General features: G+C 39.2%; 1 protein-coding gene across 2 annotated transcripts in view; it reads right to left on the bottom strand.

The window, feature by feature from the left end:
• CYP27A1 (cytochrome P450 family 27 subfamily A member 1) overlaps window positions 1-26,084 on the bottom strand; it is a 47,618-nt gene extending 21,534 nt beyond the window's left edge. Inside the window, exon 1 of one of the 2 annotated variants that reach the window (XM_077155159.1) lies at window positions 25,311-26,084. In XM_077155159.1, the coding sequence (XP_077011274.1) occupies window positions 25,311-25,640 (330 nt within the window). In that variant the 5' untranslated portion in view covers window positions 25,641-26,084. The remainder of the gene's footprint in view (window positions 1-25,310) is intronic. The other variant, XM_077155160.1, reaches the window with a different exon arrangement.
• Between the last annotated feature and the right edge of the window lie 1,474 nt (window positions 26,085-27,558).

The raw sequence follows: 27,558 nt of genomic DNA, 5'->3' as shown, positions 1-27,558 counted from the left end.
TCAGAGCGGCATTATTCACAGTAGCCAAAAGGTGGGAACTACCACAGTGTCCATGAACAGGTGAATGGATAAAAGAAAAATGTTGTATTAACACTCAATGGAATATTATTCAGCCCTAAAAAGGAATGAAATTCTGTTACATGCCTCAACATAGATGAACCTTAAAGACTTCATATACAGTGAAACAAGCTAGACACAAAAGGACAAATATTTTATGATTCCATTTATATGAAATACCTAGAATAAACAAATTCGCAGAGACAGGAAGTAGATCACAAATGACCAGGGTCCAGGGAGAGTGGAGAATGCAGAGTTATTGCTTAATGATGACAGAGTTTGTGTTTGGGGTGATCAAAAATTTGGATAATGGATGATGATGGTGGTAGCACAACACTGTGAATGTAATTAATACCACTAAGTTATACACTTCAAAGTGTTAAAAAGGGAAATTTTAAGTTGCATATTGACCTCCAAAATAAAAAGTTACCATAATATGCAAACCAAATGAAACCAGTCACAAAAGACCACATATTATTGATTCCATTTATATGAAATATCCAGAATGGGCAAACCTATAGATTAGCTGTTGTCATGGGCTAGAAGACAGCAAGGAAAGCGAAGTGACTTCTAAAGGCAGAGGATCTCTTTTGGTGATGATGAACATATTTTAGAATTGTCATGATGGTTGCAAACTTGTGACTATGCTAAGAACAATTTAATTAAATGGATGAATGTTTTGTGATTAAATTCCAATAAAGATGCTACAAAAAAAGTACCTCAAGATTACCTGAAATCCAACCCTATAAAAACAGATACTGCATTTCGATGTTATATTGTCCAACTTAGTGGCTTGCTGAGTTAACTGATAGTGGACCCTTTCTGAGGCTGTCAACACAGCAAAGGAGCAGTAAATCAACAAGGAAATTGCCCAGAAGACAAAGGCAAACTCACAAAAAAGCAAGTACTTTTTTGTCAGTGCCAACAAACCTGCCCCTAAAAGCTGGTGGCCATCAGTTTGATGAGCTGAAGGAGAGATAAGACTCCAAGCTGTTCTTTTATCTAAGTTGACAGATGTAAGAAGAAAGGCCCACTTGCCTGGATACCTTGTGAGGATACCTGACCTCGAGGCTGTCACAGCAGTCATCAGGCGCTTAGCCTCAGCTTCTCACACTAAGTTGACTCCACACTTCCAAGTGGCAGGAGGCGCTAAATAATTAACAGAATTCCCAGGTTCTCCTTGCTCCAGCCTTGCATTGAATGATCTTCACACCACTGATACCGCTTGGGCTCCTGATCAGGATTACTTGTATTTTTTGGCTAATATTTAAATACAGAAAAATTGCAGAAAATGCCATTGCAAATACCAATGTACCCCAACCCTCCAGAATATAGAAATGCTGATATTTGTCATATGTGCTTCAAATATTTTTAAAATGAAAACATTTCAGATACAAACTCCCCTTCTACTTTCCCCCTCCTTTTGTCTACCCTCCCGGAAAAACAACTATCTGAATTTGAAGTGTATCTTTCCTGTTGATGTATAATTTTTGAGGGTGCTTTTCATTTATAGAAATGGTATTCTGCTATATATATATATATATATATATATAATTAATTTTTAAAATGTATTATGTATACACACAAACACAGCTCACAATTTCCCATTTCAGGTGTTCAATTCAGTAGCTTGAGTCACATTCGCAATATTATGCAACCATCACCAATATCCATTACCCAAACTTTTACAACACCTCAAACAGAAATTCTGTAATCATTAAGTAATAATTATTCATTCTTCCCTTTCCCCAGCGCCTGGTAATCTACTTTCTATCTCTATGAATTTGCCTATTTTAATTATTTCTCATCAGTGAAATCAAACAATATTTATCCTTTTGTGTCTGGATTATTTCACTCAGCATAACAGGGTCATATTACCCTCATAGGATGATATAGGAAGAGTTTCCTACTTTTCTATTTTGGGAATAGTTTGAGAAGGATTGGTGTTAATTCTTTTAATATTTGGAAGTTTCTGAGTTATCCATTTTGATACATAAAGAGTTTGTGTAATCATAAAGCATGTATAGCATAGCATTCTATTAATATATCCTATTAATGGGCCTATTTATGTTTCTAAATTTTTGCTTTTGCAGACATGTTGCAAAAAAAACTTGTAAATGTGCAGACATTACCTTTTTTAATTAAAAAAATTAACTAACAACATTTAGAAATCATTCCATTCTACATATACAATCAGTAATTCTTAATATCATCACATAGATGCATATTCATCATTTCTTAGTACATTTGCATCGATTTAGAAAAAGAAATAGAAAGACAATAGAAAAAGAAATAAAACGATAATAGAGAGAAAAAAATATAAAAAATTTAAAAATTAAAAAGAAAACTATACCTCAGATGCAGCTTCATTCAGTGTTTTAACATAATTACATTACAATTAGGTAGTATTGTGCTGTCCATTTCTGAGTTTTTGTATCCAGTCTTGTTGCACAGTCTGTATCCCTTCAGCTCCAATTACCCATTATCTTACCCTATTTCTATCTCCTGATGGTCTCTGTTACCAATGACATATTCCAAGTTTATTCTCTAATGTCGGTTCACATCAGTGGGACCATACAGTATTTGTCTTTTAGTTTTTGGCTAGTCTCACTCAGCATAATGTTCTCTAGGTCCATCCATGTTATTACATGCTTCATAAGTTTATTCTGTCTTAAAGCTGCATAATATTCCACCGTATGTATATACCACAGTTTGTTTAGCCACTCGTCTGTTGATGGACATTTTGGCTGTTTCCATCTCTTTGCAATTGTAAATAATGCTGCTATAAACATTGGTGTGCAAATGTCCGTTTGTGTCTTTGCCCTTAAGTCCTCTGAGTAGATACCTAGCAATGGTATTGCTGGGTCGTATGGCAATTCTATATTCAGTTTTTTGAGGAACCTCCAAACTGCCTTTCACAGTGGTTGTACCATTTGACATTCCCACCAACAGTGGATAAGTGTGCCTCTCTCCACATCCTCTCCAGCACTTGTCATTTTCTGTTTTGTTGATAATGGCCATTTTGGTGGGTGTGAGATGATATCTCATTGTGGTTTTTTTTTTATTAATTAAAAAAAGAATTGGCGGGCCGCGGTGGCTCAGCGGGCAAAGTGCTTGCCTGCTATGCCGGAGGACCTCGGTTCGATTCCCGGCCCCAGCCCATGTAACGAAAACGGAGAAACAAAATACAATAAAACAAGAAAATGTTTAAAAGATGTTTCCCTTTCTTCCTCTCTTCCTTCCTTCTATCCTTCCTTCCTTCTCTCTGTCTTTCCTTTAAAAAAAAAAAAGAATTAACAAAACAATTAGAAATCATTCCATTCTACATGTACAATCAGTAATTCTTAATAACATCACATAGTTGCATATTCATCATTTCTTAGTACATTTGCATCGATTTAGAAAAAGAAATAAAAAGACAACAGAATAAGAATTAAAACATTAATAGAAAGAAAAAAAAAAACAATTAACCTATACCTCACATGCAGCTTCATTCAGTGTTTTAACATAATTGCATTACAATTGGGTAGTATTGTGCTGTCCATTTCTGAGTTTTTATATCCAGTCCCGTTGTACAGTCTGTATCCCTTCAGCTCCAATTACCCCTTCTCTTTTTTTTTTTTTAATTAACGGAAAAAAAGAAATTAACCCAACATTTAGAAATCATACCATTCTACATATGCAATCAGTAATTCTTAACATCATCACATAGATGCATGATCATCATTTCTTAGTACATTTGCATCGGTTTAGAAAAACTAGCAACATAACCGAAAAAGATATAGAATGTTAATATAGAGACAAAAATAAAAGTAATAATAGTAAAGTCAAAACAAAACAAAACAAAACAAAACAAAAACCTATAGCTCAGATGCAGCTTCATTCAGTGTTTTAACAAGATTACTTTACAATTAGGTATTATTGTGTTGTCCATTTTTGAGTTTTTGTATCTAGTCCTGTTGCACAGTCTGTATCCCTTCAACTCCAATTGCCCATTATCTTACCCTGTTTCTACCTCCTGCTGGACTCCGTTACCAATGACATATTCCAAATTTATTCGCGAATGTCTGTTCACATCAGTGGGACCATACAGTATTTGTCCTTTAGTTTTTGGCTAGACTCACTCAGCATAATGTTCTCTAAGTCCATCCATGTTATTACATGCTTCATAAGTTTATCCTGTCTTAAAGCTGCATAGTATTCCATCGTATGTATATACCACAGTTTGTTTAGCCACTCTTCTGTTGATGGAGATTTCGGCTGTTTCCATCTCTTTGCAATTGTAAATAACGCTGCTATAAACATTGGTGTGCAAATGTCCGTTTGTGTCTTTGCCCTTAAGTCCTTTGAGTATATTCCCAGCAATGGTATTGCTGGGTCGTATGGCAATTCTATATTCAGCTTTTTGAGGAACCGCCAAACTGCCTTCCACAGTGGTTGCACCATTTGACATTCCCACCAACAGTGGATAAGTGTGCCTCTTTCTCCGCATCCTCTCCAGCACTTGTCATTTTCTGTTTTGTTGATAATGGCCATTCTGGTGGGTGTGAGATAATATCTCATTGTGGTTTTGATTTGCATTTCTCTAATGGCCAGGGACATTGAGCATCTCTTCATGTGCCTTTTGGCCATTTGTATTTCCTCTTCTGAGAGATGTCTGTTCAAGTCTTTTTCCCATTTTGTAATTGGATTGACTGTCTTTTTGTTGTTGAGTTGAACAATCTCTTTATAAATTCTGGATACTAGACCTTTATCTGATATATCGTTTCCAAATATTGTCTCCCATTGTGTAGGCTGTCTTTCTACTTTCTTGATGAAGTTCTTTGATGCACAAAAGTGTTTAATTTTGAGGAGCTCCCATTTACCTATTTCTTTCTTCAGTGCTCTTGCTTTAGGTTTAAGGTCCATAAAACCGCCTCCAATTGTAAGATTCATAAGATATCTCCCTATATTTTCCTCTAACTGCTTTATGGTCTTAGACCTAATGTTTAGATCTTTGATCCATTTTGAGTTAACTTTTGTATAGGGTGTGAGATATGGGTCCTCTTCCATTCTTTTGCATATGGATATCCAGTTCTCTAGGCACCATTTATTGAAGAGACTGTTCTGTCCCAGGTGAGTTGGCTTGACTGCCTTATCAAAGTTCAAATGACCATAGATGAGAGGGTCTATATCTGAGCACTCTATTCGATTCCATTGGTCGATATATCTATCTTTATGCCAGTACCATGCTGTTGTTTTTTTTTTTTAATTTTTTTATTAATCAAAAAAAAGAAAAGAAATTAACACAACATTTAGAAATCATTCCATTCTACACATGCACTCAGTAATTCTTAGTATCATCACATAGATGTATGATCATCATTTCTTAGTACATTTGCATCGATTTAGGAAAAGAACTAGCAAAACAGCAGAAAAAGATATAGAATGTTAATATAGAGAAGAGAATTAAAATAATAATACTAATAATATATATATATATAAAAAGGAAAAAGAAAAAAACAAAAACAAAAGATACAAACACACAAACAAACAAACAAAAAACCATATTTCAGGTGCAGCTTCATTCAGTGTTCCAACCTAGTTACATTACACTTAGGTATTATTGTGCTGTCCATTTTTGAGTTTTTGTATCTAGTCCTGTTGCACAGTCTGTATCCCTTCAGCTCCAATTACCCATTATCTTACCCTGTTTCTAACTCCTGCTGGTCTCTGTTACCAATGATATAGTCCAAGCTGATTCTCGAATGTCGGTTCACATCAGTGGGACCATACAGTATTTGTCCTTTAGTTTTTGGCTAGACTCACTCAGCATAATGTTCTCTAGGTCCATCTATGTTATTACATGCTTCATAAGTTTAGTCTGTCTTAAAGCTGCATAATATTCCATCGTAGGTATACGCCACAGTTTGTTTAGCCACTCGTCTGTTGATGGGCATTTTGGCTGTTTCCATCTCTTTGAAGTTGTAGATAATGCTGCTATAAACACTGGTGTGCAAATGTCCGTCTGTGTCTTTGCCCTTAAGTCCTTTGAGTAGATACCTAGCAGTGGTATTGCTGGGTCGTAATCCATTCTGCCATTCTATGTCTTTTGATTGGGAAATTCAGTCCATTAACTTTTAGTGTTATTACTGTTTGGATAATATTTTCCTCTACGATTTTGGCTTTTGTATTATATATATCATATCTGATTTTCCTTCTTTCTACACTTTACTCCATACCTCTCTCTTCTGTCTTTTCGTATCTGACTCTAGTGCTCCCTTTAGTATTTCTTGCAGAGCTGGTCTCTTGGTCACAAATTCTCTCAGTGACTTTTTGTCTATAAATGTTTTAATTTCTCCTTCATTTTTGAAGGACAATTTTGCTGGATATAGGAGTCTTGGTTGGCAGTTTTTCTCTTTTAGTGATTTAAATATATCATCCCACTGTCTTCTAGCTTCCATGGTTTCTGCTGAGAAATCTACACATAGTCTTATTGGGTTTCCCTTGTATGTGACAGATTGTTTTTCTCTTGCTGCTTTCAAGATCCTCTCTTTCTCTTTGACCTCTGACATTCTAACTAGTAAATGTCTTGGAGAACGCCTATTTGGGTCTATTCTCTTTGGGGTGCGCTGCACTTCTTGGATCTGTATATTTAGGTCTTTCATAAGAGTTGGGAAATTTTCAGTGATAATTTCTTCCATTAGTTTTTCTCCTCCTTTTCCCTTCTCTTCTCCTTCTGGGACACCCACAACACGTATATTTGTGCGCTTCATATTGTCATTCAGTTCCCTGATTCCCTGCTCAAGTTTTTCCATTCTTTTCCCTATAGTTTCTGTTTCTTTTTGGAATTCAGTTGTTCCATCCTCCAGTTCACTAATTGTAGCTTCTGTCTCTTTAGATCTACCATTGTAGGTATCCATTGTTTTTTCCATTTTTTCTTCTTTGTCCTTCACTCCCACAAGTTCTGTGATTTGTTTTTTCAGATTTTCTATTTCTTCTTTTTGTTCAGCCCATATCTTCTTCATGTCCTCCCTCAATTTATTGATTTGGTTTTTGAAGAGTTTTTCCATTTCTGTTCGTATATTCAGCATTAGTTGTCTCAGCTCCTGTATCTCATTTGAACTATTGGTTTGTTCCTTTGATTGGGCCATATCTTCAATTTTCCGAGCGTCATCCATTATTTTCTGCTGGTGTCTGGGCATTTGATCAGATCTCCCTGGGTGTGGGACCCAGCTGGTTGAAAGGTTTTTCTGTGGAATCTCTGGGCTCTGTTTTTCTTTTCCTGCCCAGTAGGTGGCGCTCGTGGCGGTCGTTTGTCTGCGGGGCAGTCGGCCCGGGAAACCGCGCGTGGAGGCGGGGGTCACTGGCCGTGGCTTGGGGGAGTGCCGGTCCAAATTGCCCAGCTGGCCCGAGACGCCAAGCGTGACGGGAGGGCCCCGCTATCCAATGTTCCCAGTCAGACCGGGGAGCCACGTGCGTGGAGGGGACCCCAGACGCCAGCCACCCCAGCCGGGAAAACGTGCACCCCTCGGGTATCTCACAGCAGTGGATTCTCCCTACCCGTTCAGCCGTTCCAGAATGGGGTACGCTGTCTTTTTTGGTCTCTGTCGTGACTCCGGGAGCTGTTTTGTATTGTTTCTGTTTCTTTAGTTGCTTTTCTGGAGGAGGAACTAAGACCCGCGCGTCTTACTAAGCCGCCATCTTCTCCGGAAGTCCCCATGCTGTTTTTTTTTTTTTTTTTTTTTTTTTTTTTTTTTTTTTTTTAAAGGAAAGACAGAGAGAAGGAAGGAAGGATAGAAGGAAGGAAGGAAGAAAGGGAAACATTTTTTAAACGTTTTCTTGTTTTATTGTATTCTGTTTCTCCGTTTTTTGTTACATGGGCTGGGGCCGGGAATCGAACCGAGGTCCTCCGGCATAGCAGGCAAGCACTTTGCCCGCTGAGCCACCGCGGCCCGCCCCCCATGCTGTTTTGACCACTGTGGCTTCATAATATGCCTTAAAGTCTGGCAGCTTGAGACCTCCAGCTTCGTTTTTTTTTCCTCAAGATACTTTTAGCAATTCATGGCACCCTGCCCTTCCAGATATATTTGCTTATTGGTTTTTCTATTTCTGAAAAATAAGTTGTTGGGATTTTGATTGGCATTGCGTTGAATCTGTAAATCAATTTAGGTAGAACTCACATCTTAACTATATTTAGTCTTCCAATCCATGAACACGGTATGCCCTTCCATCTATTTAGGTCTTCTGTGATTTCTTTTAACAGTTTTTTGTAGTTTTCTTTGTATAGGTCTTTTGTCTCTCTAGTTAAATTTATTCCTAAGTATTTTATTCTTTTAGTTGCAATTGTAAATGGAATTCATTTCTTGATTTCCCACTCAGCTTGTTCATTGCTAGTGTATAGAAACACTACAGATTTTTGAATGTTGATCTTGTAACCTGCTACTTTGCTGTACTCATTTATTAGCTCTAGTAGTTTTGCTGTGGATTTTTCAGGGTTTTCGACGTATAGTGTCATATCATCTGCAAACAGTGATAGTTTTACTTCTTCCTTTCCAATTTTGATGACTTGTATTTCTTTTTCTTGTCTAATTGCTCTGGCTAGATCCTCCAACACAATGTTGAATAATAGTGGTGATAGTGGACATCCTTGTCTTGTTCCTGATCTTAGGGGGAAAGTTTTCAATTTTTCCCCATTGAGGATGATATTAGCTGTGGGTTTTTCATATATTCCCTCTATCATTTTAAGGAGGTTCCCTTGTATTCCTATCCTTTGAAGTGTTTTCAACAGGAAAGGATGTTGAATCTTGTCAAATGCCTTCTCTGCATCAATTGAGATGATCATATGATTTTTCTGCTTTGATTTGTTGATATGGTGTATTACATTAATTGATTTTCTTATGTTGAACCATCCTCGCATACCTGGGATGAATCCTACTTGGTCATGATGTATAATTCTTTTAATGTGTTGCTGGATTCGTTTTGCTAGATTTTGTTGAGGATTTTTGCATTTATATTCATTAGAGAGATTGGTCTGTAGTTTTCTTTTTTTGTGATATCTTTGCCTGGTTTTGGTATGAGGGTGATGTTGGCTTCATAGAATGAATTAGGTAGCTTTTCCTCCACTTCAATTTTTTTGAAGAGTTTGAGCAGGGTTGGTACTAATTCTTTCTGGAATGTTTGGTAGAATTCACATGTGAAGCCGTCTGGTCCTGGCCTTTTCTTTTTGGGAAGCTTTTGAATGACTGATTCAATTTCTTTACTTGTGATTGGTTTGTTGAGGTCATCTATTTTTTCTTGATTCAAAGTTGGTTGTTCATGCCTTTCTAGGAACTTGTCATTTCATCTACATTGTTGTATTTATTAGCGTAAAGTTGTTCATAGTATCCTGTTATTACCTCCTTTATTTCTGTGAGGTCAGTGGTTATATCTCCTCTTCCATTTCTGATCTTATTTATTTGCATCCTCTCTCTTCTTCTTTTTCTCAGTCTTGCTAAGGGCCCATCAATCTTGTTGATTTTCTCATAGAACCAACTTCTGGTCTTATTGATTTTCTCTATTGTTTTCATGTTCTCAATTTCATTTATGTCTGCTCTAATCTTTGTTATTTCTTTCCTTTTGCTTGCTTTGGGGTTAGTTTGCTGTTCTTTCTCCAGTTCTTCCAAGTGGACAGTTAATTCCTGAATTTTTGCCCTCTCTTCTTTTCTGATATAGGCATTTAGGGCAATAAATTTCCCTCTTAGCACTGCCTTTGCTGCGTCCCATAGGTTTTGATATGTTGTGTTTTCATTTTCATTCGCCTCGAGATATTTACTAATTTCTCTTGTAATTTCTTCCTTGACCCACTGGTTGTTTAAGAGTGTGTTGTTGAGCCTCCACGTATTTGTGAATTTTCTGGCACTCTGCCTATTGTTGATTTCCAACTTCATTCCTTTATGATCTGAGAAAGTGTTGTGTATGATTTCAATCTTTTTAAATTTGTTAAGACTTGCTTTGTGACCCAGCATATGGTCTATCTTTGAGAATGATCCATAAGCACTTGAGAAAAAGGTGTATCCTGCTGTTGTGGGGTGTAATGTCCTATAAATGTCTGTTAAGTCTAGCTCATTTATTGTACTATTCAAATTCTCTGTTTCTTTATTGATCCTCTGTCTAGATGTTCTGTCCATTGATGAGAGTGGGGAATTGAAGTCTCCAACTATTATGGTAGATGTGTCTATTTCCCTTTTCAGTGTTTGCACTCATGTATTTTGGGGCATTCTGGTTCGGTGCATAAATATTTATGATTAGTATGTCTTCATGTTGAATTGTTCCTTTTATTAGTACATAGTATCCTTCTTTGTCTCTTTTAACTGTTTTACATTTGAAGTTTAATTTGTTGGATATTAGTTATAGCTACTCCTGCTCTTTTCTGGTTGTTATTTGCGTGAAATATCTTTTTCCAACCTTTCACTTTCAACCTATGTTTATCTTTGGGTCTAAGATGTGTTTCCTGTAGACAGCATATAGAAGGATCCTGTTTTTTAATCCATTCTGCCAGTCTATGTCTTTTGATTGGGGAATTCAGTCCATTAACATTTAGTGTTATTACTGTCTGGGTAAAACTTTCCTCTACCATTTTGCCTTTTGTATTATATATATCATATCTGATTTTCCTTCTTTCTACACTCTTCTCCACACCTCTCTCTTCTGTCTTTTCATATCTGACTCTAGTGCTTCCTTTAGTATTTCTTGCAGAGCTGGTCTCTTGGTCACAAATTCTCTCAGTGATCTTTTGTCTGAAAATGTTTTAATTTCTCCCTCATTTTTGAAGGACAGTTTTGCTGGATATAGAATTCTTGGTTGGCAGTTTTTCTCCTTTAGTAATTTAAATATATTATCCCACTGTCTTCTTTCCTCCATGGTTTCTGCTGAGAAATCTACACATAGTCTTATTGGGTTTCCCTTGTATGTGATGGACTGTTTTTCTCTTGCTGCTTTCAAGATCCTCTCTTTCTCTTTGACCTCTGACATTCTAACTAGTAAGTGTCTTGGAGAACGCCTATTTGGATCTATTCTCTTTGGGGTGTGCTGCACTTCTTGGATCTGTAATTTTAGGTCTTTCATAAGAGTTGGGAAATTTTCAGTGATAATTTCTTCCATTAGTTTTTCTCCTCCTTTTCCCTTCTCTTCTCCTGGGACACCCACTACATGTATATTTGTGCGCTTCATATTATCATTCAATTCCCTGAGCCCCTGCTCAAAATTTTCCGTTCTTTTCCCTATAGTTTCTGTTTCTTTTTGGATTTCAGATGTTCCATCCTCCAGTTCACTAATTCTAACCTCTGTCTCTTGGAATCTACCATTGTAGGTTTCCATTGTTTTTTTCATCTCTTCTACTGTATCTTTCATTCCCATAAGTTCTGTGATTTGTTTTTTCAGACTTTCCATTTCTTCTTTTTCTTCATCCCTTGCCTTCTTCATGTCTTCCCTCAATTTATTGATTTGGTTTTTGAAGAGGTTTTCCATTTCTGTTCGTATATTCAGAATTAGTTGTCTCAGCTCCTGTATCTCATTTGAACTATTGGTTTGCTCCTTTGACTGGGCCATATCTTCAATTTTCCTGGTGTGATTTGTTATTTTTTGCTGGTGTCTGGACATTTAATCAGATTTCCCTGAGTGTGAGACCCAGCAGGTTGAAAGATTTTCCTGTGAAGTCTCTGGACTCTGTTTTTTTAATCCTGCCCAGTAGGTGGCGCTTGTCTGTCTGCGGGTCCCACCAGCAAAAGATGTTGTGGCTCCTTTATTAATGTCACTATTGGTGTTTGGTTGGACCCAGTCCCTGCCACTGTCGGAAACTCCCTCCTCTCCCTCCGGGCAGCTGCCTGTGGGGGAGGGAAACCGGTTGCTGGCTGCCGCGGCCTGGGGAACTCGCCAGTCCGAGACCCGCCGCCGGACAGGGAAGCCGCCCACAGGGGAGGGGCACCAGTCGCTGGCTGCTGCGGCTTGGGGAGCCCACTGATCCGAGACTCGTAGCTGGTCTGGGAAGCTGCCCGTGAAAGAGGGGCGCCGGCTGCCGCAGCTTGGAAAACTTGCCTCTCCAAGACTCTCAGCCGGTCCAAGAAAGAGGGAGGGAGGGGTGCCAGCCGCCAGCCACTGCGGCCCGGGGAAGCGCACGCCACTCGGGGAGCTCACCGCAGCGGAGTCTCGCAGATGGTCTAGCCAGTCCAGACTGGGGTACGCTGTGTGTCCGTTCCCTGCCATGGCCCCGGGAGCTGTTCTGCACTGTTTCTGGCCACCTAGTAGTTGCTCTGGAGGAGGAACTAAGACACACGTACCTTACTAAGCCACCATCTCGGCCCCCTCCCAGATATTACCTTTATAATAAAAACTTTAGGTTTTCTAGAAGGTGAGGCAGAAGTGTCGTAAATCACAAGGATCTAGACTAAATAGACAGCATAAATATCCCTCTGATTTTACAATCTAGATAACAAGGGGAAGAAGGCAGAGGAAGATTCCAGAATGATCCAAGGGAAGGTCTTGCCTGGGACACCCTCAGAGAGGCTCTTAGGCAACTTGAAACAATGTCCCCCAACACACATACCCAGAGACAAACCTCTGTAAGCTGAGCATATCTTTGTCTATAAATCAGACTGGGATAGAGTAAAATGATGAGCATATTTCAAGAACAAGAAGTGAACGGTCAGCAGTAGGTACAGAGCTGAAAAGAGAATGGAGTCACAGAGGTGAATATCAAAAGGATCAGGAACCAAATAAGGTACAAGAAAGGAAGGAGTGTCAGAAGATGTCAATTTTTAGTGAACTAGAGGACAGGACATATGAAATCCTACACACAAAAGAACAGCTAGGAAAAAGAATGGAAAAATATGAGCAGGGTTACAAGAAATTAAATGACAACATGAAGTACATGAATATATGTGTTTTGGGTGTCCCAGAAGGAGAAAAGAAGGGAAAGGGGGCAGAAAGAATAATGGAGGAAATAATCACTGAAAATTTCCCATCTCTTATGAAAGATATAAAATTATAGATCCAGGAAATGCAGTATACCCCAAACAGAACTTATCTGAAGAGACCTATTCCAAGACACTTACTAATCAGATTGTCAAATTTCAAAGAAAGAGAGAGAATTCTGAAAGCAGCAAGAGAAAAGTGATCCATCATATACAAGGGAAGCTTGGTAAGCCTATGTATGGACTTCTTGGCAGAAACCATGGAGGTGAGAAGGCAGTGGTATGATATTTAAGATAATGAAAGAGGAAAACTGCCAACCAAGAATTCTAAATCTGGCAAAATGTCCTTCAAAAAATGAGGGAGAGTTTTAAATATTTTCAGACAGACCCTGAGAGAGTTTGTGAACAAGAGAGCTGCTCTACAAGAAATACTAAAAGGAGCACTATTGGCATATAAGAAAAGATAGGAGAGAGCGGTTTGGAGAAGAGTGTAGAAATGAAGACTATTAGTAAAGGGAAAGAATAAAGTCATGACACATGCAGCAACATAGATGAACCTTGAGGACATTATGTTGAGTGAAATTAGCCATAAACAAAAGGACAAATGCTGTATGGCCTTACTGAAATGTGCTAACATTAATAAGCGATCTTTAAGAGTGAGAGTTGACAACACATGTTATCAGGAGATAGAAAGAGGGTAGAGATTGAGCATTTGATGCTGAAGGACTACAGAATGTTCAACAGGATTGATTGTAAAGATTCAGAAATGGATAGCTCAATATATCTGATGCTAGCACTGAACAAAGCTGAGTGTGAGTATAGTTGAAAAAGGAAGGCTAGGGGCATGTATGACATCAGAAGGAAAGATAGAGGATAAAACTAGGACTGTATAACTCAGCGAAACCTGAAGTGGACAATAATGGTGATTAAATGTACAAATACAAGAAAGTTTTTACATGAGGGAGAACAAATGAATATCAACATTGCAAGTTGTTGAAAATGGGATGGTACATGGAAAAAATACAATCAATGTAAACTAGGGTCTGTAGTTAACAGTAACATTGTAATATACTTTCATTAAATGTACAAAGGCAATATATTAATAGGAGTGGGATATAAGGGAGGGGTATGGGATTCTTGGTGATGATGGTGTTGTTTTTTCTTTTAATTTTATTTTATTTCCTCTTCTTTCTGCAGGAGACATGGAAATGTCTTTATACAGATTGTGGTGGTGAATGCATAATTACATGATTATACCAGGAACCATCGATTATTTACTTAGGAAGCACTGTATGGTGTGTGAATAAAACTGTTTTAAAAATAAACAGAAAGATAAAAATGCTGGAGAAAATGTGGAGAGAAAGATGTACCTATTCACTATTGGTAAGGAAGTAGAATAGTGCAGCCCCTCTGGAGGAGAAGGTAGTGGTTCCATAGGAGGCTAAGTATAGGGTTGCCATATGATCCTGCAATCCCATTATTAGGTATATACTTTGAAGAACTGAAAGCAGGGTGTGATGGTTAGGTTCTGGTGTCAACCTGGCCAAGTGATTATGCCGGTTGTCTGGTCAGGCAAGCACTGGCCTGACCATTGCTGCAAGGATATTTCATGGCTGACTGATAAACTGGAAGATTGGTGTATTAAATCACCAGTCAGTTGATTGCATGAGTGGCTGAGTACATCTGCGATCAACTAAGGCCTATCTCCCACAACAAGATAATCCAATCAGCTGAAAGCTTTTAAGGGAGAAAAGAGATTCTTTCACTGCTTCTTCAGCCAGCGAGCCTCCTCTGTGGCATTCGTGCAGATCTTTCATAGGAGCCGCTAGCTTCACAGCCTGCCCTATGGATTTTGGACTCTTCCATTCCCATGGTTGCATAAGACACCCTTTTAAATTTCATATTTACAGATCTCTCCTGTTAGCTCTGTCTTGCTAGATAACTCTGCAAGATAACACACAGGGACATGAATGGACATTGCACACTGGTGTTTATGGCGTCACTATTCACAATTTTTTGATGGATAGAAGTCGTGAATAGAAGGGCAAACTGTGGTGCATACATACAATGGAATATTGTACGGCTGCAAAAGAAATGAATTTTGAGGCATGCAACAGGGTGAATGAAACTTGAGTACAGTACATTGAATGAAACAAGCCAGAAATGAAAGGACAAATATAACACCTCACTAATATGAACTACCTGTAATGTGCAGACTCTGAAAATTGAATTCGAGAGCATAGGTTATCAGGGGAAGGCTTATTATAAAGTTTCCTAGATTGTAAGCTCTTACAGCAGTCACATGTATTCCTGAGTTGTAATGTTATTTCTAAATTCTGAGATGCTGAGCTGTTTGTGTATATCCTGGTCATTCCCTGGAACCTCGGGTATCTGTGCGACACCTGGGACTCAAAACTAGAGTTCTATAGCTATGAAAGGCAGCATTACCCCATACAACTGTTTAAAAAGTTGAAAAAGAGATCAGACTTCAATTAGAGATATGAATGAAGCTGATTAATTTAGGACTAAGGTAAATTAGACTAAAGGGTAAAGGCTGATATTGACTATGTTTTAAAACTTCAATTTCTACGTGCGACCAAAGGAAGAGATGTTTATTTGGTGCCACATTTATATTTTCTGTAGCACACTACCTAATTTAAATTGTATGGACAGTTTATTTGAACATCATAATTACACGGAAACTTGAATAGGGAGCGAGATCTTGTTGGTTTATACAGGTCAGTGTGATGCCCTGATATATCCCAGAGTAACCTGGGCAGAAAATTAAAAAGTATTTGCAAAGTCCCCTTGAGGTACTGGAGGACAAAGTGGAAATATCAAACATCCCCATCTGGGGAATTCCTGATATTCTTGCAAGCATTGGGGACTACCAATTGAATAGGCCAAGCCTGCCATCTCGAGGCTTGCCCTTATGAAACCTATTCCTGCAAAGGAGAAGCTAAGTCTACTTATAATTAAGCCTAAGAATCACCCCCAGAGAACCTCTTTTGTGGCCTCTCTTTCTTAGCCATCTCTGCAAGTAAATTTACTGCCCTACGTGGGACATGACTTCCAGGGGTGTAAGTCTCCCTGCAACATGGGACATGACTTCTGGGAGTGAGTCTGGCCCTGGCATCATGGGATTGAGAAAGCCTTCTTAACCAAAAGGGGGAAGAGAAATGAAACAAAATAAAGTTTCAGTAGGTGAGAGATTTCAAATACAGTTAAGCAGTCATTCTGGAGTTATTCTTATGCATTATATAGGTATCCCTTTTTAGTTTTCAGTGTAATAGAATAGCTAGAAGGAAAAACCTGAAACTGCTGAACTGTAATCCAATAGTCTCAATTCTTAAAGATGAATGTATAACTATATAGTTTTCATGGTGTGACCATGTGATTGTGAAAACCATGGACTGACACTCCTTTTATCCAGTATATGGACAGATAGATTTTTAAAAAAGACAAAAAATAAATAAATAATAGGAGGGATAAGGGGTATGGGATGTTTTGGGTGTACTTTTTAATTTTTATTCTTATTCTTTTTTGGGGTAATGAAAATGATTAAAAATTGATTGTGGTGATGAATACACAGCTATATGATGAGACTGCGAACCACAGATAGTACACTATGTATGATTATATGTTATGTAAACATATCTCAATAAATTATCTTTTTAAAAAAAAGATACCAATATATTAACTGGGACAAGGAGGCATTTTGTCCGCCCTGCTTTTATATCCTTCCTCAAATATTTTACTGTTCCTATTTTTTTTAATTGTAAATGGGAATTGATGTCAGCAAGACGGTAAAGTAAAAGCTTCACCCCCTCAGACACAATGAAAACAAGCAGAAACTAGCAAAATCAAATTTCTCAGAGTTCTGGAAAACAATCAAGCGGTTACAATGACTAAGCAAAAGTGGAATCAATTAAAAAGGAGCACAAAAGATGTTGGAAAACCTTGTGGTGTCTTTACTAGCCCTTCCCCAGCCCTCTCCCAGCATCGTGCTGTTTCAGCCCACACTCCCAAGGTCTTTGCTCCTGGGTTCCCAAGGGAGCAGAGTATCCTTTAGGTGCATACTGGGTGCATACACGTCTGTACCAAAGTGCTGGTGGCAGCCTGAAGGACTAACTTAAGATGATTGTCTGTGTCTGCTTGTCTCAGACCTTACTCTGGACACAGAAGTGATACCGAATAAATACGGGGCTCCCTGCCCGATGCATGTAAAGCCCATCTGTGACTCCAGAGTTTCAAAAGGAGAAAGAATTCAGTGCAATGTGAAGCAAGGTTAAGAGATAGGGGCTAAGGGCCTAAAATTCTATGTCCCAGAGTCTAAGGAGTTTAGGGTTTTTATGGATTCAAATAAGGCGAGATAGAATTGTTACCATTATAATGACAAGTACAAGCAACTACAATTTACAAATGTGAAGAGGTGGAGCTAGGCTAGAACTAAGCTAGCCATTATAAGAACAAGTAGAACTCAATGGTTAGTTCCAAGTTGGCTCAAATTCCTTCATTAACAATAGGGGGTTGCCTTCGTGATTATAAGACTATCAGGGGTACAAGGCAGTCTGAGGCTTCTACATTTTCAATTCAGTAGTTTCAGTAATTTCAGGTATTTCCTTTTGGTGGGGGGATGGGGGGTAGCATTGTCCAAGAATCAACTATTTCCTTTTGGCTATTCTAGATTATACTAGAAACTAAGAAAAAGGCATCTATATAGTGAATCAGTCATCAGAATTATTTGTTAAATCATCATTTCTTGGTTACAAAAGTAGCTGTCAGAGCCACTGAAACACTATAACAAAACCAATAAATCACAGCTGCCAGGGGGCTAAGGAATATTGGTTTAGAGACACAGCACTTGGAACTGGGAGTAAAGGGTGTGAATTTCCAGGGGAAGTGGGGCATTTGGAGTAGCCATATAATATGAAGGATTTATTAGGCCACACACACGTCTAGGGCAAAGCGAGTGCTCAGAAAAGACCTGAGAAGTAATTACGCTTTCACCTCGGACTGTTCTTTAAACTCACCGTGGAAGTGGCCAAGCGCTGAAGGAGAGCACACGCGCACGGCCAGTCTACAAGGACTGGAAAAGCTTTCAAATTGTTGCTGTTCCTGTTACCTTCAGGCATTCGAGGAAATCTCTATCTTAATACTAGAGGAATACACGCTTAAAAAAACAAAGGTTTTGGTGGCTACATCCATCAAGGGATAAAGTCTTTGCATAAATAATTTGGAAAAAAAATCACAAAACAGACAACTATAGCCTTTAACAATAAGAAAGGGAAAAAACCCACAAACCTTGAGGAAAGCGAGAATCAGGTTTCCAGAGTAACACATTAAAATATTCAAATAACCAGATTACAATAATAAAAAAAAAAAATCACACAAAGAAACAGGAAAAGATGGCCCATGGAAGGGAACAAAATGTAGTGAAAGAAAGCATCAATGAGGAATGTCTGATTAAATTAATAAACAAAAACCTCCAAACGAAGAAGAACCCAGGACCAGATTGTAAGAATAAAATTAAGTTTAGCTTTCACACAAGATGGCGCTGGAGGAGAGGAATGGAACTCCCTAAACAAAGGGCTAAGAGACAGCTCAACCTGGTCTCGCCGGTAAGGAAAGAAGAGAGCCTCTGACTCAAGCCTAGAATTGGTGCCAAATCGTTATCTAAGCAAAAATAAGTTTAAGTAAGTTAACGGCCAGGGTCACTGAAATGTAAAGTGTAATCAAAAGTGAGAACCTTCAGTGGGAAATTTGAATTAGTTAGACTATCCGGACAGGCTGTAACCTCTGGAGTATCCAATCAGTGGAGAAACAAGGGAGGGCCCTGTGTGCTAAGCTTAGGGTATAAAACCTGTGGCACTCTATTGCTTAGAGCGCCAGCCATCATTTTTCGGTTGAGTGCCCGTTCTCACGAGATCGTTAATAAATTATTTTGTTTTCCACAAGTGGCTGAGCGTTTGTTCTCTTTCAGGTACAGCTTTCTATCTAACAAGATGACTTTGCTGGTAAATTTTACGAAACATTCAAAGAATTAATATCAAAGCTTATAAAACTCTTATAAAATTGAAGAGAGGGAATGCTTCCTAACTGATACACTGAGGTCAGCATTAACTTAATACCAAAGCCAGAAATGACATAAGAAACAAGGAAAATTACAAAACAATATTCCTCAGGAATAAAGATGCAAAAATACCCAGCAAGATACTAGTAACTCAAATCCAATTGAACATTAAAAAGGATTATACATTATGACTAGTGGGATTTCTTATGGTTCAACTTAAGACAATTAAACAATGTAATACACCACATTAATAGAAACACCACATTAATAGAACAAAGGGACAAAAAACAAGTTATCATCTCAATTGACTCAGAAAAGGCATCTGATAAAATCCAGTACCCCTTCTTGATAAAAACACTTCAAACACTACAAATAATAGGGAATTTTTTCAACATGATAAAAGGCACTTATGACAAAACCACAGCTAATATCACTCTTAGTGGTGAAAGAATGAAAGCCTTCTTCCCAAAATCAGGAACAACAAAAGGATATCTCCTTTCACGATTGCAATTCTACATTGTACCAGAAGTTCTAGCCAGAGAAATAAGGTAAGAAAAAGAAATCAAAGGAATAAATTGTAAAGGAAGAAGTAAAACTGCCTCCATTTGCAGATTACATGATTCTACGTATAGAAAATCCAAAAGAAAAGGATCTACAAGAAAATCATTAGAGTTTAATGAATGAATTCAGCACAGATACAGAGTTCAAGAACAACACACAAAATTCAATTATGTTTCTATGCTTTAGCTATGAACAATTCAGAAAGGAAATCAAGAATATTCTATTTACAATAGCATCTAAAAAAACAAAATATGTTGACATAATTTATCCCAGGATGTAAAAGACTTGCACACTGAACAGTGTAAAACATTGTTGGAAAAAATTAAATAAGACCTAAATATATGGAAATGAATCCTGTGTTTATGGATTGGAAGACTTACTGCTAAAATGTCAATATTATCAAACACCTAAACATCAGCACTCTTACCATAAAGCTTCTAGAAGAAAATTTAGGGAAACATCTTCAAGACCGAGTAATAGGAGGTAGCTTCCTAAACTTTACACCCACAGCACAAGCAACAAAAGAAAAAAATAGATAAACAGGAACTCCTCAAAATCAAATGCTTCTGCCCCTCAAAAAACTTTGTCAAAAAGGTGAAGAGGTAACCAAATCAATGGGAGAAAATATTTGGAAATCACACACTGGACAAAGGTCTGATATCCTGTATACATAAAGAAATCATACAACTCAACAACAAAAGAACAAACAACCTAATTATAAAATGGATTAGAGATATGAACAAGCATTTTTCTGAAGGGCAAATACAGATGGCTCAAAAGCACATGAAGACCCAGAGGGATTTGATCAGTGAGTGGAAAAATACTTGCAAAGTCCCCTTCGGGGAATGGTAAGAAAGGGGGGAAATTCAACCTCCTCAAGTTGAATTCTTGATATTCTCACAAGCAGTGTGGACAATCAAAGCTATAGGCTGAGCCCCCAGTCTTGGGGTTTGTTCATATGAAACTTAACCCCACAAAGGATAGGTCAAGCCTACTTAAAATTAGGCCTAAGAGTCACCCCCAAGAGAGCCTCTTTTCTTGCTCAGATGTGGCCTCTCTCCAGCCAACACAACAAGCAAACTCATCACCCTCCCCCTGTCTACGTGGGACATGACTCCCAGGAGGGTGGGCCAGAAATCCTAGAAATAGCTGAGACTCAGCATAAAGGGATTGAGAAAAACTTCTCCACCAAAAGGGGGAAGAGTGAAATGAGACAAAGTATCAATGGCTGAGAGATTCCAAACAGTTGTGAGGTTATCCTGGAGGTTATTCTTATGCATCAAGTAGATATCACCTTGTTATTCAAGATGTAATGGAGAGGCTCGGAGGGAACTGCCTGAAAATGTAGAGCTGTGTTCCAGTAGCCATGTTTCTTGAAGATGATTGTATAATGATATAGCTTTCACAATATGACTGTGTGATTGTGAAAGCCTTGTGTCTGATGCTCCTTTTATCTCCCTTGTCAACAGACAAGTAGAACATATGGAATAAAAATAAATAGTAGGGAGAACAAATGTTAAAATAAATTCAGCTTGAAATGCTAGTGATCAATGAAAGGGAGGGGTAAGGGGTATGGTATGTATATTTTTTGCTTTTCTCTGTTTTCGTTTTATTTCTTTTTCTGTTGTCTTTTTATTTCTTTTTCTGAATTGATGCAAATGTTCTAAGAAATGATCATGATGATGAATATGCAACTATGTGATGATATTGTGAATTACTGATTATATATGTAGAATGGAATGATCAAAATAGGAATGTTTGTGTTTAGTTGGTGGTTTTTTGTATTTAAATAAATAAATAAATAAATAAAAAGCACATGAAGAGATGCTCATTTTCATTAGCTATAAGAGAAATGCAGCTCAAGACTACAATAGATGCCACCTCATACCTATAAGAATGGCTGATATTAAACAAAAGGAAACTACAAATGTTGGAGAGGATGTGGAGAAATTGGAACACTTATGCACTGCGGTGGGCATGTATAATGGTATAGCCACTACAGAAGACAGTTTGGTGGTTCCTTAGGAAATTAAATATCAAGTTGTCCTATGACCCAGCATAGCACTACTTGGTATGTACCCAGATGAGATGAAAGCAGTGACACAAACAGACATTTGCATATCGATGTTCATAGCATTATTCACAATCGCCAAAAGATGGAAACAATCCAAATGCCCATCAACAGATGAGTGGATTAACAAAATGTGGTATATACATATGATGGAATATTATGCAGCAAGACAAAATGATGTCCTGAAGCACATGACAAGATGGATGAGCCTTGAGGACATAATGCTGCGTGAAATAAGCCAGACACAAAAGGATAGATACTGTATGACTCTACTTTTATGACTATGGTAAAGGTAAAATTGGAGGCTTATAATACAGAATATAGGGGACTTAGAGATACACAGAAGCTAGAGATGGGTGAATGGTTAGCTAATGAGGTTGAACTCCAATGTAAGAGAATACATAGAAGTTCTCTAGTGGGTTTATAAGTAATGTTACCATACTGAAGGTGAACATGATTGAAAGGGGTTGCATAGACCTATGTGTCACACTGATTAACAATAGAAATGTGAATGAGTTCTTGCAAGAACTACTTCAAAGGTGTGATTCATGTACAAAGAGTGTTTAAATTCAGGGTACAGGGGGAAAACTGCTATTGCATGCTATGGGCTCTGTTTTAACAGGAAAACATGAGCAGTACCACAGCAACAGCAGAGGCAGATAATGGGGGGAGGAACAAGCGTTATGGGGAGGTTTGGATTTCCTACTTGGTGAGGGTTTGCTTATTGGTTATCTTTCTCTTGGGAACAATGAAATTATCTAAAATTGAGTGTTGATGGACTGTGGACTTTGGACATTATACATGATGCCTAATGAACGCAAGTGGCTGAAGAATGCATGACTGAGAAGTAGACTGGTGAATGATGGGGTACACATATGATCGAATACTGTGCTGTTGTAAAATGGAATGAAGGTGTGAGTCACGCAACATTGTGAATGAACCTTTGAGACACTGAGTGAGGCACCATAAACCAGAAACAAAAGAGCAATTATTGTATGGTCTCCTTTAGAAAATGCTTATAGAAAACAGGGGTCTAGATGGTAAGCTCTTGTAGCAGACACTTTAAGTCCAGACTGGTAATTATTATTACTGCAAATCTCATGATCAAACTCCACCTGATGGGCACCCAGCCAGTGCCCTTATATAACTTTTCAGTTAGATAAGTCAACAAATCTGCTTTAATGTTTGAGCCAGTTTGAGTGAAAACCAAATGGATTTTAACTGATATCGCACGGTCCACAAAATGTACCCTCTTCCTCACTAGGTGTATTAACTGGTTTGGGTAGCTGTAACCACTCTTCTCTTTATTACCGCACCCCGCGGAGGTGGTGGAAGGGCTGGTGTGTTCTCCATGGGGGCCCAGGTCCATGTGACCCAAGATCTTTGGGATACAAGGGCTAGAGCCAAGGGGTCCCCTGAATACCATCCTCCCCCCACCCCTTAAAAAGTCAAACATTCCTAACTTTCTCCTGCTTCTCACTTCTCCTACTAGGGATTTCTGGAATTTCTATGGTACTCATTGATTTACAGATAATCCTGAGCAAAACAGCCCAGCAAATCTCTCCCTGAGAAAAGCTGAAAAATGCTCAGTCTTCACTCTCCGACATTCTCTAGGCTCTCATGTTGCCTGAGGTTAAGTTATGCAAGGGAAATTTATAAGACTCTGGTTTCTTGATTTAGAAGAGCTAGGTCACGGGGACTGCTTTTAACCAACTCTGAGTGCCTTCTGACCTGCCATTATGTCTGGGAAGGGACCAGGAGAGCCTGTGCAGAGGAAGCAGCCCTGGCTGGGATCAGTTTGGGCCTTCTAACTTTCAGAATCATTTCCTCACTCGTCCCCAAGTCCTAGGCCGGCTCTCCCTGGACTGAAAGAGAAATCTACTTCTCCATTTTCTATCAGACCGGCTTCCCCATCTTCCACATGCTACTTCCCAGCCCTGTTCCCCCAGGCCCTCGTCCCCATGGGCTCTGTCCTGTCTGGTCTGTCCTGCTACATACACCTCAACCTGGACCGCGCCTCTCAGGCGCCACCCTAACCCCATCCCTGCAAGAGTACACAAGGACCCCTCACACCTGCCACAAGGAGTCTGGCCGCCAAGCCCTCTTCAGAGGCCTGCTCAGTCCTCAGTCCCCACAGCTGCTCATTTTAACAAGCCCCCTGCACAGCTGCACGGCCAGCCCATGCCTCTCCATCCAAGCCTAAAGCCTGCCTGCCCTCCTGTCAGTCTCTGGCAAACAGAAGTGGAGAGCACATGCTGGGCTCAGTAGACCAAAATCATCCCTGCTCCCTTATATTAGTTAGGGCTCTCTGAGAAGCAGAATGGACAGGATTTATGTATATGTAACTATTAAGAGATTTATTATAGGAATTGGCTCATGCAACCATGGGGATTGGCAAGTCTGAATTCCATAGGACAGGTAGAAGGTTGGAAACCCTGTGAAAGTGATATTGAATCCGTCAGGAGAGGCTAGAGACAGAAATTCTGACTGCTAAAATCTTCAGTTCTCTAAGGCCTCCAATGGAAATTTCTTTCCTTGCTGAAGGCAATTTCCTTTGTTGACTGTAGATGCAATCAGTAATAAAAGCAATCAACTGACTAAGGATTTAAATCCAACTACAAAATATCCTCACAATATCAGGCCACTGCTTGCTTGACCAAACAACTGGATACCATAATCTAGCCATGTTGACACATGAAATTAATCACACACTCCCACCCCCAAAAGAATTTTAGTCCAGCTTCTCCTTCCTGGACACTGTAGATCTTTCTGAAATTAACCGCTTATTGATCTAATTGCTCCCTTGCCCTAGGTCTTCCCCAAAGAAACATATAAACCCCATGAAGGCAGGGATCTCTTCTCATAGCATCCCAGCACGTAAAACAGTACCTGGGGCCTAATAGGTGCATTGATATTTGTTAATAGTCATTAGAAAGACAGATGCCTCCAGCTATTTCCTTAAACCTCTCCAATTTATCCCACCTTTACTCAGGGCGGGTTCAACAGACTCATCCGACAGTGGGATAGCCACATCATCTCAGGATTACAGTAGATAAACTCTTCTCACTGGAAATCTATTCTTACTAATACAAATGCAACTGTTCCTTAACATCTAAGGTTTTGCTTTTACTGCCTAAGAAGTGACATCTTTTCCCCCCAGGGGAAAATTTACCTTGCAAATTGCTAAAAAGCCTCTGTAATTCTCCTGAAGTTGTCTCCTTTGGAAAAATTTGTGGTAGCCAGTATGATCACAGAATTAACTGTGGCTAATTATAGTTAGTGGTTAGTGATGTAGTAACATCTGGCAGCTTGTGCACATACATGTACCATTCTCCTAGGAAGGCAGCTCCCGCGTCTCTCAACCTTTGTCCTCTTTCAGTCTGGCCTCCTTTCTGGTGTTTTCCTGATTCAGCCCGTTGATAGGCCTGTTATTTCAGTTCAAAGGGTTATAATGTTTGTATTTTACACACTCTGTAAATTGCCAGTTGATGACTATATGACCCAGTTGGTCCCAAGCTAAGTTTCCATGTCCTTCACTTTTTGTCCAACTTTCCTACATTCCCAACTTCTCCGACCCCATGCTCATCCCCACCTGGTGGCGATGCCCCCACCCGGGTACCTGGAGCTGGTGCAGCTGCAGAGCATAGCCTTGCACTAACAGCTGGAATAGAAGGCGCAGCTGCCCGGGCCCTGGAAGCTCCTCCGGGCTCCGCAGCCGCCGATCGCCAGGCCCAGCTCCGGGAGTGCTGGCCGCCTCGGCCGCGGGGAGGGCAGCGGGCAGTGCGGCCTTGGTCCTTACCCACGGTGGGCGGAAGGCAGGACCCGCCACCCGAGTCCCCAGCAGCGCCCAGCGCAGCCTCGTGCAGCACCCCGCAGCCATGGATGGTGCTCTCCCGGCTGCGCCTTCGGGACCCGAGTGCCCAGCTCCTGGACCAGCCCCGGAGTTCATCAAAGGGGCGGGGTCAAATCAGGGTTCTGCCCTGGGCGGGCGGGAGAAGGCGCCGCCTTTGCTTCGCGGTCCTCGCGCGCTCGAAAGCTGTACCTAAGGAACACACAGAACTCCCCTTTCCCAGCTGGAAGCGCCGCGGTCCGAGAAGGGGCAGGCCACCCCGATAGCAGGAGACGGACACAGTGACTTAGGGAGACCCTCAGCGCTCGGACTAGGGTCTTCTGCCAACTCCTGGCTTGGTCTAAACTCCCGGCGGGAGCGCAGCGAAGTTCAGGGAGATCCAACCCAGAGACCAGCGCCACTCCAAAGCGCTATCGCCCCCAGCGTTAATCTCACTTCTCCAAAAGGACTGGAAATCGGCTACTGAGGCCGAAATGGCCGCTGCTTTCCGTTAGGCAGCCCAGATGATCTGGGAATCAGAGTGCAGAGTAGCAGAGCGCAAATCCAGCTGGCTCAGAGGCCGAGGATATCTGATCTCTCAACTAGGGAGAGCCAACCAAACTTAAGTTTACGGATTTTTGTTTCATTTTATTCTTTTACAATCATCTCCACCCACCCCAAAGCCTGCCAAGGCAGGATTGAGAACAGATTTAATGAATTGTGACCAGAATTATTTTTAATCAAATAGAAAGAATAAAAATATTACAGAAAATACTGCAAAAAGAAAAAAACATGTTTTTCATTTTCATTTTTGCTTGCGAATATTTAAATATAACTATCAAAAGATAAAAACATGACGCATACAAATACAAAATAAGTACACAGCAAAGATTATTCAATCCATTCATGAGGGAATAAGCAGGATAGCAAATATGATTCTAAGAGCATTTGAAGAAATTATTTATGGACAGTGGGGTGGGGCATAGTAAATTCAAAGGAGCAACAAATAGACTGACAGCTTATGTGGCTAGGTGTGGATTTCTTTTTAGTTATCCCATTAGGGTCCATAAAGCTTCTTGAATTTGTGACTTTCATCAGTGTTGGGAAGTTCTCAGCCATTATCTGTCAAACATTGCTTCTAGGCCATTTTCCCTCTTCTTCTAAGACTCCAAATTTTAAATATGTTAGACCTTCTCACTGTCTCTTCTTGTCTCTTACCCTCTCTTCTGTAATTTTTATGCCTTTGTCACTTCCGGCTGATTAATTCTCTATTCAACTATGTCTAATCTGCTGTTAAACCTATCCATTAGTTCTTCATTTCTGTCACTGTATTTTTCTACTTTTATTAGTTTCAAACCGATGTTTTTTTTGTGTGTGTGGTTTATGGTTTCTAGTTTTATAACAAATTTCTTACCCTTATGTTTATTTACCCCTTTAACTTAAAAAAAAAAAAGATTTAGTAACATAGCTCACTACTATACAAAGTCGTTATTTGTAATAACTTTTTACTTGATATGCACAAGTTTTGATAGCTAATCAAATGGCATTTAAGATAATGTTTAATATTTAGAATTCAAGAAACTCTGATATCTATAGATTATTTCCTTCCTTGCTTTAATTTTAAATTGGCTTATGAAACATACTGTATAAACAGGCTTTGCAATGATTACTTAGATTTTTTTAATATGCTGATGGATAAGCTAACTAAGATATCCATTTTTGGTGGTTAAGATTCTCATATGCTAATTGTAAAAATATTTGTATCTTCCTATTTTCCTGAAAAGGTCAGTGCTATAGCAATGCAGATATTTGTAAGAACTTTCTGCTTGATATTTTGAGAGCATTCACAGTTTTGACAGCTGATAAATGGTATCCACATTAGTGTTTAATACTTAAAATTTAAGAACTCTGCAATCTGAATTTGTAGATTTTTTTCCTTGTGGACTTAATTTTAAATTGGTTTATGAAACTTACTGCACAAACACAGGCTTTACAATGACTATATGGGTACTTTCTTTAAATATGCCTATGGTTAAGC

Source organism: Tamandua tetradactyla, chromosome 3, assembly GCF_023851605.1.
Source record: "Tamandua tetradactyla isolate mTamTet1 chromosome 3, mTamTet1.pri, whole genome shotgun sequence".
Taxonomy (NCBI): domain Eukaryota; kingdom Metazoa; phylum Chordata; class Mammalia; order Pilosa; family Myrmecophagidae; genus Tamandua; species Tamandua tetradactyla.
The sequence above is the reverse complement of the archived record's forward strand: the minus strand, read 5'-3'. Positions and strand labels throughout refer to the sequence as shown.